General features: G+C 44.9%; 1 protein-coding gene across 3 annotated transcripts in view; it reads right to left on the bottom strand.

Moving 5' to 3' along the window:
- Positions 1-16701, bottom strand: part of EFR3B (EFR3 homolog B) — an 88895-nt gene that overhangs the window by 43945 nt on the left and 28249 nt on the right. For all 3 annotated transcript variants that reach the window (XM_063078043.1, XM_063078044.1, XM_063078045.1), the window contains exons 2-3: positions 8420-8496; positions 7157-7284 (exon numbers count right to left, since the gene is read on the bottom strand). In XM_063078043.1, coding sequence (XP_062934113.1) covers positions 7157-7284; positions 8420-8496 — 205 coding nt within the window. The remainder of the gene's footprint in view (positions 1-7156; positions 7285-8419; positions 8497-16701) is intronic.

Genomic DNA, 16701 nt, shown 5'->3' with positions numbered 1-16701 from the left:
TATACAACATCCAGTGGTGAATAGCTTACTAGTTAAGTCAGCCTCTGTTTGCTTTTTGACGACTAAATAAAAACTTCATTATTTTTCAAGCTAAGCCCTAATAACTTCTATCCTGTATTCGCAATTCTACTCTCAGGAGCAGCAAAAAAGAGAACCACATCTCCTCCTGCCTGCCAGCCCTTCAACCACTTAAAAATGACAATCTCATTCATTATTCCTGCTCTTTTCTTCTCTGTGCTATGTCCAATCCCTCCCAAACCAGCCTTCACAGGACAACCCCAAATTATCCCAGTTGTTGTCTTCCTTGATGCTTCTCTTAAATCCCAAGAAAAATACCAAGAATCAAATTCCTACTGAGAAGTAGAAATGCATCTCTAAGTCAAACTCAACATTTGTTCCGTGAGAGTGACATAACTCACGTCTGGTTGGCTAAGGTATACAACATGAAAGATACATCCCCCACTTCTAAAGCATTTTCATTCTAAAGAAAACAGGGTAGACATTCCTAGAAAAAACGTTTTTTAAAAAAAAACTTGTAATGAATAAGCTGCTGTAAATCTGTCAGAAATTATTTCAGTTAAAATCTTTGCAATTTTCTTTAAGGACGTAGGTTTCTAGGGCAGTACGCTAGGTGTCTCCCCTAAAATTTGTCCCCCTTTCCCTAGTAATTTGGAACTTTAGCTGTGCACGTGGCTGCTCACTAGGGACTACATTTCCCAGTCTCTCTTGCTGCTAGGAGAGGCCATGTGACTACAATGTTGCCATTAAAATGAGGGGAAGTGATGTGAACAACATCAGCACCTCTTGCCTGTGAGACAGGATTGCCCTCATGTCTTCTCTTTTTTTCTTCCTGCCCCTGGGAAGTAGCAGCAACAATTGCAGACCTAGAGATGAAAGCCATGAGCTGAAGATCCCTGAATGACCTCATGGAGCAGAGCCACTGGCCCACTCAAGACTGTTTTCAGGCATGAGAAAAAAACACTTCTATACTGCCAGAGCTACTGTCTTTTTGAATCTTTTTGTACCCTAAATAGCACGGGCGCCTAATAATCAAATTCAAGAGCGCTTTAGAAACCTGATGGTGCAAATACAGCTGAATCCTGAGTGACCCAAAGCAAGTCAAGTGACTGACCTCATAGGAAAGAGAAGTAAGATTGGAAATGTTTTCTATCCTGCTAGAGGTGAGATCATTGCAAGACTTCACAGACTCAGCGTTTGGGTTTATGTGTCCATCATAGGGTGGTGATCCTTTTGTTGTCAAGTCATACTATGGGGAACAGAAAAGTACTCCCTGAGACAAAGAAAATACATGGGAGGTAAAGTAAGCAGAGAACTCCAAAACCTACCTGGGGTGGCCAAGGAATCAGGTTAATGTTAAATCAAAAGCACGTAGCAAAAAGCCTCTCTTACAAGATTGCAGGAAAGCAGTCACCATGGGCTTTTAAAATATTAAAGTTGCCTGAAGCTCTAAAGTCAGGTTCACATGCTGTATATACAATAAAGGATGAGTTAAAAGATTTGTTCTTTATGTCTTGATCCAAATTACATCTATCTTTGAATGTTAGGCAGATATTAAAAAAATTCTTGATTAGTCTTCGTCTTTTTTTTTTTTTAAACAAAGTTTGGGTAAATAAAAAGAAAGCACAAGAAGCATGACTATACGATAATTTTTGGAGCTATCCCAAGGCCACAACACAGGCTCCATAATACTTCTTGGGGCAACTGCCCAATTTCAGATATTGTGTGGTCCAACTACCTCAGACATGAGCCAGCTTTGCAAATCCAAACATATAAAGTAACAGCAGTCATGATGTCTTCCAAATATTTTTTTAAGACATCAAATACCCTTTTTTAGGTACCCTTGAGCTAACGTCTATGGTAAGCAACCATAAAAAAACAACAAAAAAGAACAGCTTGTATATTCTGAAATTTTCCTTTTTACTTTTAATAAATGTTTATTTCTTTTATCTACATGAGCCAAGTCAATTATTATTAATTACTTAATAGTATTAAATTAAATAAAAATAATATTAAATCTTATTAAATAGTCATCTCCAGGTGCATTCGCAAATGGGTCATGCCATGCTATTCTCTACAGTGTCTTTCAGGTATGAAGGCAGCACTGGGTCTTGAGCTTCTCTGGTGAATGCGAGCCCCGGGCTCCCTTCCTCCCAGCTACTCCTGGCTCTCTACAGCCCTACCATTTGGAGGCTGTCACAACCACAGTCCAGGAAACATCCATGCCTTGCATAAACTGGCATGTTTCATGTCTACCATACAGGCTAGTGAAGCAGGCTGAATCCTGCAGGGTTGGAGAAGTGGACAGGCTTTCCCTGCAGAGAAACCTGGACACATTCAGGCAGCCACCCATGGCGGATAGGACATGAGGGTAGGCAGAGTGGGATTTTCTTAGGAATCATGCTGGCATTCTTCTGTATGAAGGGATCTGCTGGCATTTCCCCATCATTTTACAGTTAAAATGAGGTAAAGGAAGGGGTGGGGTGGGGTTAGGCAAGAGAAGAAACTATACTGTTTTTTCCTCTTCCTGCAAAAAATTCCAGAAAATCCTGATAAGGAAAAACCATCCTTTGCTAGGGAAAAAAACAAAAAACAAACAAAAAAAAGCTACTGACCAGGAGTAGAAATGTTGGTGGAAAGTGAAAATTATATTAGAAGTAAAACTGAAAAGTTGAGAAGTAGAAAAAGTAGAAGGCCCCATCCTTCGTTCCCCATCTGATCCCAGTACTAAGGATGGAATGATTGTAATCATGAGCCGTGACTTTCCAAAGTATCCTAGAAAATTAGAAGTCAATGGGTCCTTGAAAGCCCCTAGTCCAAAGCTCTTCAAGTTTGTCCTGTTTTATCATAACCTCCCCTAGTACGTCCTGTTAGGCCTATACTCTCGAAAGGAATAGAGCATGGGATTCTCAGGGTGATGTCCACTCGACAGGGTTCGGGTCAGAAGGTTACTATCAGCAGAGATCTGATCTGGGGTTGGTCTGCTGGAAGGGCTCCAAAGTAGTAACAGGTCTGGGAATCTGACCTGGCCTAACTTGGGTACTTGGAGCAGGATGGGGGAGGAAGGAGCTGGCCCACAGGTGAAGGCAAGAGCAAATGACAGACCCAGCAGCAGCTGACAACCAAGGGTCCCAGATGCACTCCAAGGGCTTCCCAGCAGATGAGGAGGGCAGACCCAGGGGATCCGAGATGGACTGGGGCTCACGGGCAGCAACGGAGGCCAGGAGAGGACACCCGGCAGATCATAACAAGAGGAACTGAATGAAGGTCAGCAACCAAGGCAGAGGTGAGTTGTAACAGCTGAGCAAAATACAGAGGGCTTGGTGCCTGTGTTGAGTCTCAGGACAGGAGGCTGCTTCTGCTTGAACACGTCATGCTCAGTCAGAAGTGGCCCTAGGAACCAGCAGAGGTGCTGAGCCTCCAGGAAAGGACGAGCAGGATGCACAGTCTGGGATCAGACAGTTGGAGAGGAAAGGGGTTAGGATCAGCAGGCAGGAAGAGGGGGGCACATTAGTAGGGCCAGTCATTGCCCAAAAATCACTTAAAGAGCAGTGGCCTTGACAAAGAACCTCTTATTCTGGGCAGTTTGAATGTATTTGGTCAGCCCATTCCTGGAAAGAACCTTCTGGGTTTTGGAAGCCCGGAAGCAGGTTGACCTCGGCTAAGGAGGACCCCTACATCCTGGGAGTTTGTAGTATCTCTCTCTGAAGGGTCAGCCCATCCTCCAACCAGGTTCAGGTCCTTCTGGGGGATGTGTATCTCTTAGGGGCCCCCCTGAGGCAGCTCCGGGGCCAGTGTCCTCTACCGTCTTTGGCACGGGTGTCTCTATCCTCCAGGGCTCCGTCCTGGGCTGGGTAGGAGATCCAGCACTGGGGATCCTGACAGTGTCTATCATGGCATTCTGCACACTGTTAAGTTAGGGTTAGGGTTAGTGTCAAGGTTCAGTGGGCATTGTCGGCTGAGCCCATCTCAGCCAGCGCCCCCTTACTTCCCCTGCTGTCCCATTTCTAAGGGTGTCCTAGCAGTTGTGCAGAACTGGAGAGGAAACACACAAAGAGGAAGGAGGAGATCATGAGGGAGGCTTGCTTTCTGCTGCCCTGAATATTCACTGCCAGGTCATATTCCACACCAAGGAGCGATACCTTGAGATCCACATCTTATCCTCTCTCTGCCCACATTTGGCCACCCCTCCCCCATGGTAAACGCCTGTGACCCAGAGTCCACACACAACTGGACTGGGTGACCATGCAGGGAGGCAGAGGGGCAGAAAGAGGGTGGTTGGATCACTGGGCCCAACAGCCAGGGTTCCTGTCCCTATGGTCACACCATAGACACAGACACCTGCACCACGTCAGGGAGCACAGCCCTGCACAGTCTGCATGTGAATACTTTGCTCTTCCAACGCTGCCATCAGTAATGAGGGAGACTGAGTATGCAGGTGTCTTTGGGTAGAGAAAGACAGGGGGGTGAGGAGAGAGAATGAGAGGTCAGATCTAACAGACTGTTCCTCCCCAAACGTTTATGATGTAAGCCCTCAGTGAGGCCTTCAGGCTTTAAATGCTTAGATGCTGCAATGGCTATTTTTAACAGAATGATACCAATTTTGAATTGAAGTACTAAGGGCAGTGGAATGACTCTAAGTGGCTCTGCTGGTTACAAGACATATTTATTGAGAGAACCATTACTGCAGAGAGGACAGGCAAAATTAGTATAAAATGTTTAATGTTATAGCTAGCATATTAGTTTTAGGTTCGGTTTAGCATAAAGTCACTTTTACTTGTTTGTGTGTACTTCACAATATGTCAAGGCCCTTTATATAATCAGCATGCACAGCATATTCATGCCCTTTTTATTGATCATGAACCTAATTTTATTGTCATAAAAACATATTGGTTTGGGTCCTGCTTCTACACCAGCAGTAACTTGACAGAAGATTTGCTGGTGGGTCCTGGGCTTTCTGGACATCTGCACCCTGCCGGCACCATACAAATCTTCTTGCTCTAGTTCAAGGCCTGCTCCATCTTCCCCACCAGGAGGAAGGGGCCTTAGAGGGTAGGGGGCTGATGGTCAGTGGGGGGCAAGCTCAAGGGGGGTCAAGGTGAGAGACCACCACAAAGGCCCAGAGAGCCTGGGGGATCATCAGCCAGTCCATCTGGAGTGGGTCCACAGAAGGCATGGTGGCTGTGATGGCCTTGGCTGGAGCAGGGACAGGTGGTGGAAGATCCCAGAAGTCAAGCTAAGGAGCATGGGATTTATTCTAAAGGAGCCAGGCAATTATAGCTTCAGGTCTATATGCTGAAGGTCAGATCTAGCAGTATTAACCTGGAAGGACTAGGACAGGAAAGAAGGGAAGCAGGGAGACAATTCTCAAGGTTACCTCCATGATCTGAACTAACAGAGAATAGGAGTCTGAACCAGGTGAAAAGTAGGAGCAGAGGAAATTAGGAGACGGATGTAAAAGACCGTGGAAAATGGAACCAAGAGGACTTAGGAACAGCTGCCCTAAAGCTACCCAACCCTCAGCCCCATTAGCAATGCCATCAGGGATGTCTTAGACTCCTCTCAACCCTGAGCCTCTCTGAATTGTGGCGTGATGGCAGCACGGCAAACACAGCGTGCCCGGTTCTGTCCATTGTGGAAGTAACGTATTCAACAGAGAATATGTAAGAAACACACAGAGAAGGTGGATAAATGTCCAAACAAAATGAAATTAAAAAAAAAAAAATCACACTGCTCACAAAATGAATACTCTTAAACTGTATATTTGTCTTTACTATATTTTATAGCCATCGAGATTTTTTTATTGTTGTTTATCTTTTAAGTTGACTGCAAATACTGAATACATAATTATGCATTCTGTCTTTCCTTTACTTTAGGCATTTTCCATACTAAATGGAAAGCATCTTTATAAACATTACTTTTATTGACTAGATATCACTTCATCAAATGGTATACAAAGGTACTTCAAAAAGTTCACATAAAAGTAGAATTCAAAGGTAATATGAATCTTTCCATGAACTTTTTGAAGTACCCTTGTACATCGTAATTTACAGAACTATTATCCTCTTACTGGACATTCAAGTTATTTCCACTTTTTCAGTATTGTAAAAAATACCACAATGAACATCTCTGTGTGTAAAGGTAGATTGTATTTAAGATTAATTCCTTGGGATAGACAAATAGAAATGGAATGAACAGGTCAAGGGGCACAGGTGTTTTTGAAGCTCTTGACACATATTTCAAAATTACCTTCTACGAAGTTTCAATTTGCACTCCTAGAGTGAAAATTTCTCCCATTTTACCATCTCTTGGTTAATACCGGAAATTATATTTACTTTTGTGTTAATGTGATAAGATGGTATTGTAGTATTTCAATCCACACCTTTGATTACAAGTTTGTTGAATATTATCCCATGTTTGTAACAAGTTTTATCTCTTCCTGTAAATTGCCTCAAATCTTTTAGGGTCTCAATTTCCCAAATCCACACCCACCATGTGTTATTAGCTACTAATATATGAGCTTGAATCCTTTGTCTTATTTTTTGAAAATACTTCTTTTTGTTGTCTGCCTTTTAAAGTTTGATTGTTTTTGACATCAAAATATTTAAATTTTAAACAGTTAAATGTATTGATAAGTCATTTTCTTTAAGATTTCTTCTCTCTTCTAAACATATAAAGTCCTTCCCTCTCAGATTGACAAATGTTTCACTCGAGTGTGTTTTTAGTAGACAGGTTGCCCCAACCTTGCCTTCTCACTAGAACGTAGATGGCTCCTCCTTACTTTGCAAGACAGTAAGATGAATGGAACAGAACAGATTTGATGAGAATAACACATCCTGGGGTAGGTTAATTTTTCAAGGCCTCAGACTCTGTGTGGGAGGGCTTCTGATAGAGACGTGAGGGGTACACGGATGCTAAAAGGGGTGCTCGTAGGAAGCCAACATCCCTCTTCCCAAATCTTCACAGTAGCATCAAATTTTACTCTGCCTTTGAGGATCACGTGGAACCCACCCCTCAATCCCAGTCCCCACTGGGACAATCCAGTCTACTGTCATTTTCTTAAATGGACCCTATGTTTTGCCCTAACAATCCAGTATAGTTTCTAGAAATCTCTCTCCCTCCTTCCCAGACTACTTACCCATATCGATGACGACCCACATCACGGATGAGCCTCTCAGAGAGGTAGGCGCCAATCCGATCCAGCTTTTCTGGAGCTGAGAGGGCATAGAAGGTCAGCTTCTCCATGTTTGTCTTCACCAAGCCATCCTGCAAAAGACGACAGACAGTTCATGCTCGCCGTGCTCATACCACGGCCAACCGAGTTCAAGTCCAGAGCTGAACAGTAGGTCAATTTAATTTACATTTACAGAGGGACTGTTATGCATGTGCTGGGCAATGTTCAGGACCCAAGGACACACAGATGATTAAAACATAGTTCCTGCCCTCCAGGGACTCACATCTAGCCCAAAGTGTGCTACCTATAAATAAAAATAGTAAATGATATAAAATGTAAGAGGGTACTTCAAAAAGTTTGTAGAAAAATAGAATTGAAAGATAATATGAACCTTTCCATGAGGTTTTCGAAGATCTCTCATATGTGTACATGTGTATGTGTGTGTATATATATATACATGGATGTATACCTGGATGTATGGGTTAGTGTACACATACATACATGTGTGCATGTATGAGCAAATGACAAGGCTTCATTAAAAATGATTCAACTTTTAATATCCTGCACCAAGATATGAACAGGAAGAAGGCAGCTGTGCAGCTCTTAGTGAATTCTCCAGAGGACGCTGGAAATGTGATCCTCCAACTGCCCATCAAGAAGAGGCCATCGATTCCCAGAGAGCAAATCGAGTACATCATATCCCGACATCTCTCAGACCACAACCCGTAAAGCAGCCTGACATGTAGAGCGGTGGCCTGGAAGCCAAGAAGCTAGGCCACCTCTGCGTGCACACCCAGACACCTGGCAGATACCAGAGGGACAGGAGAGAGATGCGGGCTCCTGGGCCAAAACCCAGGACAGGGGAATGCTCACACTGAACAGCCGGCAAATGTGACCATCAAGAGGGTCAGCAGCTCAAGGAACTATCACCCATAGGGGCCTTAGCGAGAAAGATGTCTCGGCTCTACAGCAATGGCCAAGAGCATGCCAACACCAACTTCCAACTGCCTTCTACAGATCCTGACTTCACAGAGACCGAAAGGTCCTCATCCTGCTGTGTGGGGATGGCAGCCACTCACCACTGCCCAAGGCTGCGGCCAAGGGTTCAGCTTGTCTGGGAAGGCCTAGTGGCCAGGGGCTCTGAGAATCTGCTATCCCCACGCAGCAGCCTTTAGAGGCCCTGCCTGGATGGTGCAAGTCACGGTGCCTGCTGGAGATGTGACCCACCTCAGGATCTTCAGGGAAGATGTTGTCCACCAGCCTTTTGTACCTGGGGCGTAGGGCCCCGCAGCAGCCACACACACCTGCAGCGGGAACAAGAAAAACCTGTGAGCAAAGCCTGTGGTCGGGCTCAGGAGACCCGGGAGCCAGGGCCAGGGCCAGGGCCAGCGCAATGCGGGAGGAAACAAGCCAGGCTGGAAACGCGTCCTTCCCTCAAAGTGCTGGGTCCCTGTCCTGCCCCGGGGCTGGCGTCTCCCACTGCTCCCTACCCCCCCATCCCAAGACAATTGCCATTCTCGCTTTGTGTCTTCTGCCTAGGGATCGGGTGCAGTGACATGTTCAAGGGTGACACCAGCAGATGGGCACCCACTCGTGAGGTTGGGCCACAGTGGAGCATTTTGAGGGGCAAGGCTTCGTGGGTGGGAGCTTCTCTCAGGGTCAGGTGCTGCTCCCGCACACTCCACTGTCACATGTACACACACGCCTGCGTGTGGCCGGGACAGGACTATAGAACCACCTCCTGCAGCCCAAGAATGTAACTGAGCATCCTGGGAAGACAGATACACCTTTGAGGGGCAGTTTCTCTTCCCTACCTGCCCTGTCATTTGCTCCAACCTCCTTTATTCTCTGCTCCTCCATCTCCTTCTACCATCCTCCCTCCTGGGGCCTTTTCCGTTATAGAATGTTATGTGAAGCTATGATAAATTAACGTTGCCATTAATTATTAACATTTGAAAATGCATCTTTAATGCAGTGTGACCGTGGTATTTGTAAGCTGCTGTGTTTTAGAGTCGGGCAGGGCCCTAAGGGCCATCCAGTTCATGGTTCTCAAATGCCAGCCCCCAGTGAGGTTTTCACCAATGTGTAGCAAAATGAAAAAATGAAGAACAATGTGGGATGTTTTATAAAGTTAAATTTCTTCCATAGGGAAGACTACAAAGACTCCCTTCTTTATCTTTTGGTGCTGTGAAGCCATGGTGTTAGGAAATCAACAATGAGACAAACTTCAGAAAAATTAAAAGGTGACAGCTCCAGGTGCCACCATAAGAAGGTGTCAATTCATAAAGGAAATCAAAACATCTGGGAACCATCTTTCTTCTTCAACCTGCTGCCCATGAAGGAAGTTTCTCTTCAGCATCCCAGCTCCACCCCTCACTGCATTTTAGGGCAGGGAGGGGCCAGAGAACAGACAGGTAAGGGCCTGAGAAAGTTCACCCCTCCCCCCAAAAAGTGCCCCTTCATCCCCCCAATTAACAGTGAACTCTGTTTGTACAAGTTCTCTACTTGAATGCAAATGTGCCCTGGGAAGATTAAGCCTCTGGGTCATTGAGAAAAGAATGAATTGCTTTAGTGGGAATTACTTTAATCACACAGAGCTTTACACAGGGTGGAGAAAAGCCGCTCTCTGGAGTTGTGACCGGCAAGGGTGTGGGGTAGGCACCCCCAGAAGGAGCAAGAGCAGCAATTTTGGCTCTCAGGGTTATTTGGGCATTGGGGAATCGGCGTGTCTTTGGAGAAGCAAGGGGCACGCAGAGGGCAGGGTATGGATAACTGATGTGGTCCCCCCTCCCCCCCTACCACAGGAGTGGCTGTGTGCACGGGGCGGGGAGGGCGGCAGACGGAGCCCGCAGGCTGCAAACCCAGCCCTCTAGGTGCAGTCTGGCTGCCCAACCACACTGGCTGGCCTGGCTTCTCTTCATCCCCTCCCTGCCCCTGGCTGGGAGACGGTGTTAGGACTCTGGCTGGTTGGCACTCAGGTTCTTTCTCATGGTGAGACAGCTCCCAAGGGACATGTTCCCCATCTGGGGCCTTAAAGCCCAGGACTGAAACCTGCCCAGTGCAGCTGTCAGGATGCCTCCTGCCAAGGTGCCCAGGTAGGGCACACTCTATGCCCTCCCACCAGCCTCCTTCGTCACTGTACCTAAAACAGCAACATCAGCCCATTGCATTTTAAGGGAGTGAGGAAATAGAAACATGAAGAAGTCAGGACTAAAAAATCCAAGCATCACCTCCTTCCTCAAGCCTTTCTGGAAGGCCTATGAACGAAGGCCTGCAGTGGACTGAGGCCAGGTTCACAGTGGCTAGAAACCAGATCTGTCAAGGAGCAAACGCAGCACTATCTTGCGTACTCACGGTGAAACCTCCGTACAGGAGCACGAAGGGGGCTGTCAGGCTGGGGGGCTGTTAGTGCTGCCAGCACGGCCAGAGAGGCTTTTCAGAAGCCCAGGCCCGGGCAAGTCCTACTCAGAGGACACCGACTCTGTCTCTTCCCAGATGGACACCAGGCAGCCGGCTGGCCTCCATTCCCTTGTATTCCTGCAGGGTGCCTCCTCAAGCCGCCCCTTGCTTCATCCTTCTTTTAGTCCACAGGCCCCTCTGGGAAAGGCCCCTCTCAGCACAGAGGCCTCCAGTAGTGAGGAGGCAGGGCCCCCAATGGGAACCAGTCACATGCAAGGCCCCAGGGCATTTCCCCACCAGTGGAGAAGGGGTAAGGAGGCACAGGAAGGAGAAATGAGAGCTGGCGCCCCTCGTTGGCAGAGCAGCTGCTTTTGTCTCCTTCTGGATGACTCTAGATAAAGGGGGCTTCCTGACTTGTTCCCCAATGATGTTTCCTTCCAGTCTTTCTTTCTCTCTTACTCCTCAGACCCCCTGTGGGCAGGGGCCAGTGAAGCAGAGTGGACCACAGCATGGGCTCCCAAGTAAGTCCCAGCACTGCCACTGCCCAGATGTGTGACTCTGAGCAAGTGAGGGCATTCTCTGTGTAGGAGTGTCCTGTCTCTGAGATGGGGATAGGCCTGTTGTGAGGCCAAATCAAGTCAATAGCTGCAAAGCACTTAAAGCAGGGCCAGGCCTGGTAGGCCCCAGGAAAGGTTCTGGTAGCTGTCCACCCCCCTCTGCATTTCCAGGCCCAGTGTGGCTGAGCCCTTCCATACCCACTAGCTGGTCAATGCTGGCTTGGTACATTTAGCAGGGCTTTCCCATTGAACTTGCTCAGTCACAGTGATCAAGGTCCACAGATGTCCAAAGACCCATAATGCAAGAATCACGGAACATTCCTTCAGAAGGTCATACCTCACTGGCCTGTGGGTCTGAAACGTGCAACTTTCCCAAGGCAGCTCTATGTACTTGCAAGTAATGATACTCAACCTCAACCTCTGGTCCCTGCCTGGCCACTTCTCAAAGCCAGAGTCCCCAAACCTTCCTGCTCATCATCAACCCTACAAACCCCAATGCAAATGTGACACAACACAAGCTCACACAACGTCATCAAATGCTCTCGAGAGAAATGCAAGAGGAGCACTGGAGAGAATCCCCAGGACTTGCCATTGGAAGGTCTCTAGCAGGACAGTTACAATGTGGTGGTAGAAAGAGAAGGTGAGCCTTAAGGAACTGAAAAGTACAGGGGGATCTACTGTAATCAAGACAGCATGGTGTTGGTGAAAGAATAAGCAAATAGATCAGTGGAACAGAATAGAGAGCCCGGAAATAGACCCACACAGATGTAGTCAACTGATCTTTAACAAAGGAGCAAAGGCAATTCAATGGAGAAAAAATAATCTTTTCAACAAATAGTGCTGGAATGACTGGACAGTCACATTCATTCATAAATAAATAAATGTAGACGTAGCTCTTACACCCTTCACAAAAATTAACTCCAAATGGATCATAGACCTAAATGTAAAATGTAAAAGTATAAAACTCTTAGAAGACAACATAGGAGGAAATCTAGATGACCTTATTTTTGGCAATGGTGTTTTAGATATAAGACTGAAGGCATAATCAAGGAAAGAATTGATAAGCTAGATTTCATTAAAATTAAAATTTTCTGCTCTGCAAACGATACTGTCAGGAGAATGAAAAGACTGGCCACAGACTGGGAGGAAATATTTGCAAAGGACATATCCAGTAAAGGATTGTTATCTAAAATATATAAAGAACTCTAAAAACTCAACAATAAGAAAACAAACAGCCCAGTTGAAAAATGGACCGAAGACATTAATAGACACCTTGCCAAAAAAACATATACAGATGGCAAATAAGCATGTGAAAAGATGCTCCGTATTATATGTTATCAGGGAAATGCAAATTAAAACAAGATATTACTACATGTCTATTAGAATGGCCAAAATCTGTAACTCTGAAAATACCAAATACTGGATGTAGAGCAACAGGAACTCTGTCTCATTCATTGCTGGGGGAATGCAAAATGGTGCAGCCACTTTGGAAGACAGTTTGGCAACTTCTTACAAAACTAATCCTCTTACCGTATGATCCAGCAATCACACTCCTCGGTATTTACGCAAAGGAGTTGAAAACGTATGTCCACACAAAAACATGCACACAGATATTTATGTCGGTATGTTTATAATTGCTAAAGCTTGGACGCAACCAAGATGTCCTTCAGTAGGTGAATGGATAAATAAACTGTGATACATCCAGACAATGGAATATTGTTCAGCATAAAAAGAAATGAGCTATCAAGCCATGAAAAGACACGGAGGAACCTTAAATGCATGTTACTAAGTAAAAGAAGCCAACATGAAAAAGCTACATTCTGTTCAATTCCAACTGTACAACATTCGGGAAAAGGTGAAACTATGGAGACGGTAAAAAGATCAGTGGTTGCCGGGAGGTGGGGGGGAGGGAAGATAAACAGGCAGAGCACAGAGGATTTTAGGGCAGTGAAAATGCTCTGTGTGGTACCACAATGGTGGACACGTCATTATGCATTTGTCCTAACACACAGAAATACAGGAGTGAACCCTCATGTAAACTATGTACCCTGGGTGATAATGCTGTGCCAAGGCAGGCTCATCAGTTGTAACAAATGTACCCTCTGGAGGGGGATGTAGACAGTGGGGGAGGTTGTGCATATGTTGGGCAGGCCTATAGGAAATCTCTGTACCTTCCTCTCAGTTTTGCTGTGAACTTAAAATTGCTCTAAAAAATATGGTCTTAAAGAAAAAAAGTACATGGGGTAGGAGAACGGAGACTCTGGAAAGGAGAAACACATTCCCCAAACTGTGTTCCATGAAACAGTAGTTGTGTGATACTAACAAGCATTCCCCAGAAAAAAGGTCTAAGGACAGGTGTGAAACCACATATACCAAATCCCTGTTTCAGATTCACAGTGCAAATAACATATTCTGAAAAATCATAAGGTAAAGAAGTCCATTTAAATTTGTTCAAACCAACATCTCCCCATTTTTCACTATTATAAACATCACTAAGATAAATACTTCTAATATTCTTTTTTCAAGGCATATTTATTGCCTATTAGGTGGGAAAGAGAGAAGGTATATAATACTGTCAACGTAGCGCATTGGCTTTTAGTATTTTGAAAATATCATCCCATTCCTTTCTAGCTTTTAGGGTTTGTGATGAAAAGTCTGATGTTAACCTGATTGGGGCTCCCTTATAGGTGATTTGACGCTTCTCTCTTGCAGCTTTTAAGATTCTCTCTTTATCTCTGAGTTTTGCCAATTTGACTATGACATGTCTTGGAGAAGGTCTTTTTGGGTTGAATACATTTGGAGATCGTTGAGCTTCCTGGATCTGAAGATCTGTGATTTTTCCTATACCTGGGAAGTTTTCCGCTGAGCAAAAAAAATAAAGCTGGAGGCATAACACTACCTGACTTTAAGCTATACTACAAAGCTATAATAACCAAAACAGTATGGTACTGGCATAAAAACAGACACACTGACCAATGGAATAGAATAGAGAATCCAGAAATCAACCCACACACTTACTGTCAGCTGATCTTTGACAAAGGCACCAAGCCTATTCAGTGGCGAAGGGACTGCCTCTTCAGCAAATGGTGCTGGGATAACTGGATATCCATATGCAGGAGAATGAAACTAGATCCATACCTCTCGCCGTATACTAAAATCAACTCAAAATGGATTAAGGATTTAAATATACACCCTGAAACAATAAAACTTCTTAAAGAAAACATAGGAGAAACACTTCAGGAAATAGGACTGGGCACAGACTTCATGAATACGACCCCAAAAGCACGGGCAACCAAAGGAAAAATAAACAAATGGGATTATATCAAACTAAAAAGCTTCTGCACAGCAAAAGAAACAATTAAAAGAGTTAAAAGACAACCAACAGAGTGGGAGAAAATATTTGCAAAATATATATCTGACAAAGGATTAATATCCAGAATATATAAGGAACTCAAACAACTGTACAAGAAGAAAACAAACAACCCGATTAAAAAATGGGCAAAAGAGCTAAGTAGGCATTTCTCTAAGGAAGATATACAAATGGCCAACAGACATATGAAAAAATGCTCAACATCACTCAGCATCCGGGAAATGCAAATCAAAACCACACTGAGATACCATCTCACCCCAGTTAGGATGGCTAAAATCCAAAAGACTATGAACGATAAATGCTGGCGAGGCTGCGGAGAAAAAGGAACTCTCATACATTGTTGGTGGGACTGCAAAATGGTGCAGCCTCTATGGAAAATGGTATGGAGGTTCCTCAAACAATTGCAGATAGATCTACCATACGACCCAGCTATCCCACTGTTGGGTATATACCCAGAGGAATGGAAATCATCAAGTCGAAGGTATACCTGTTTCCCAATGTTTATCGCAGCACTCTTTACAATAGCCAAGGGTTGGAACCAGCCCAAATGTCCATCATCAGATGAGTGGATATGGAAAATGTGGTACATCTACACAATGGAATACTACTCAGCTATAAAAACGAATGAAATACTGCCATTTGCAACAACATGGATGGACCTTGAGAGAATTATATTAAGTGAAACAAGTCAGGCACAGAAAGAGAAATACCACATGTTCTCACTTATTGGTGGGAGCTAAAAATTAATATATAAATTCACACACACACACACACACACACACACACACACACAAACCGGGGGGGGGGGGAAGAAGATATAACAACCACAATTATTTGAAGTTGATACGACAAGCAAACAGAAAGGACAGTGTTGGGGGGGAGGGGGGAGGGAGAAGGGAGGGAGGTTTTGGTGATGGGGAGCAATAATCAGCCACAATGTATATCGACAAAATAAAATTTAAAAAAAAAAAAAAAATTAAAATTAAAAAAAAAAAAAAAAAACGTAGCGCATTGGAAACGGTGCTAATTTTAGAGTTAAAAAGTACTGGCATAAGTCCTGCTTCTGTCATTTCACCTTTGGTGACTGGCTGGTGTGAGGATCTGAACCCATGACCTTGGGGCTACAAGGCTGCACGGTAACCAACTGAGCTAACCAGCCAGCCGTGGATTTTGGTTTTTAATAACAGCAGTTTGTGGAACCAGTGTAAGCAGCTTTAAGTCATCCCAGAAAGGGAGGGTCAAGAAGACGTGGGGTAGGATTCACAGAGGTCAAAAAGACAGTGGCTGCTTCATTCCTATGTGCCAGGCGCAGTTCTAAAATACTTCACAAGCACCAATTTGTTTAATCCTTACAACAACCCCATGGGGTACTGTAAAATTTTTATCCCCATTTTACAAATGAGGAAACGGAGGCGTTAAGAGGTTAAGCTACCTGCCTAGAGCCATTCAGCTAATAAATGGCAGACCAGGATTTGAACGGCCAGTAGCTGCGGAGGCCGTGTTCTTCGCTTGTATACCAGGGAAGGGATGGGTTTGCACTTTCACAGAGCTAGGTAAACTAAAGGCATATATGGACAGAGAGGACCACGAGGGCAGTGTCTCAGACTGGGAGGTGCACACAGTCACCTGGGGACTTGGGTAAAACTCAGATTCTGATTCAGCAGGTCTGGGATGGAGCCTGGAACTCTGCATTTCCTCAGACTCCCAGAGATGCAGATGCACCTGGTCCAGCAACCGCGCTTTGGGGCATGGTGGCGAGGAAGTTGAGCTCAGAGGTCAAATAGGCTTAGGCTGAAATCCCAGCTTTCCCAATTTTTTACTGTATGACCCTGAATAAGGTACTTAACCTACATCCAAGTTTCCTCATACACAAAATGAAGCTGATAAGGTTCCTACCCAGGGGGCTATGGTAAGGAGTAAATGTAATAACGCACCCCATTGCCTCCAGTCTCTTTGCTACTACTTTTCCCTCCCACTACTTTTCCGTAAAGCATTTCAACCTTTCTTTTCCTCATTTCTCGGACCCTTATCTATGGTCCTCCAAGCTAAGGCATCGGGAGCCTTCAAGCTGCTTACACTGGTTCCACAAACTGCTGTTATTAAAAACCAAAAGCCAGGGCTGTCTGGTTAGCTCAGTTGGTTACCGTGCAGCCTTATCGCCTCAAGGTCATGGGTTCGGATCC

This window comes from Cynocephalus volans, chromosome 14 (genome assembly GCF_027409185.1).
Source record: "Cynocephalus volans isolate mCynVol1 chromosome 14, mCynVol1.pri, whole genome shotgun sequence".
NCBI classification, from domain to species: Eukaryota; Metazoa; Chordata; class Mammalia; order Dermoptera; family Cynocephalidae; genus Cynocephalus; species Cynocephalus volans.
This window is presented reverse-complemented; position numbering and strand designations above follow the sequence as displayed.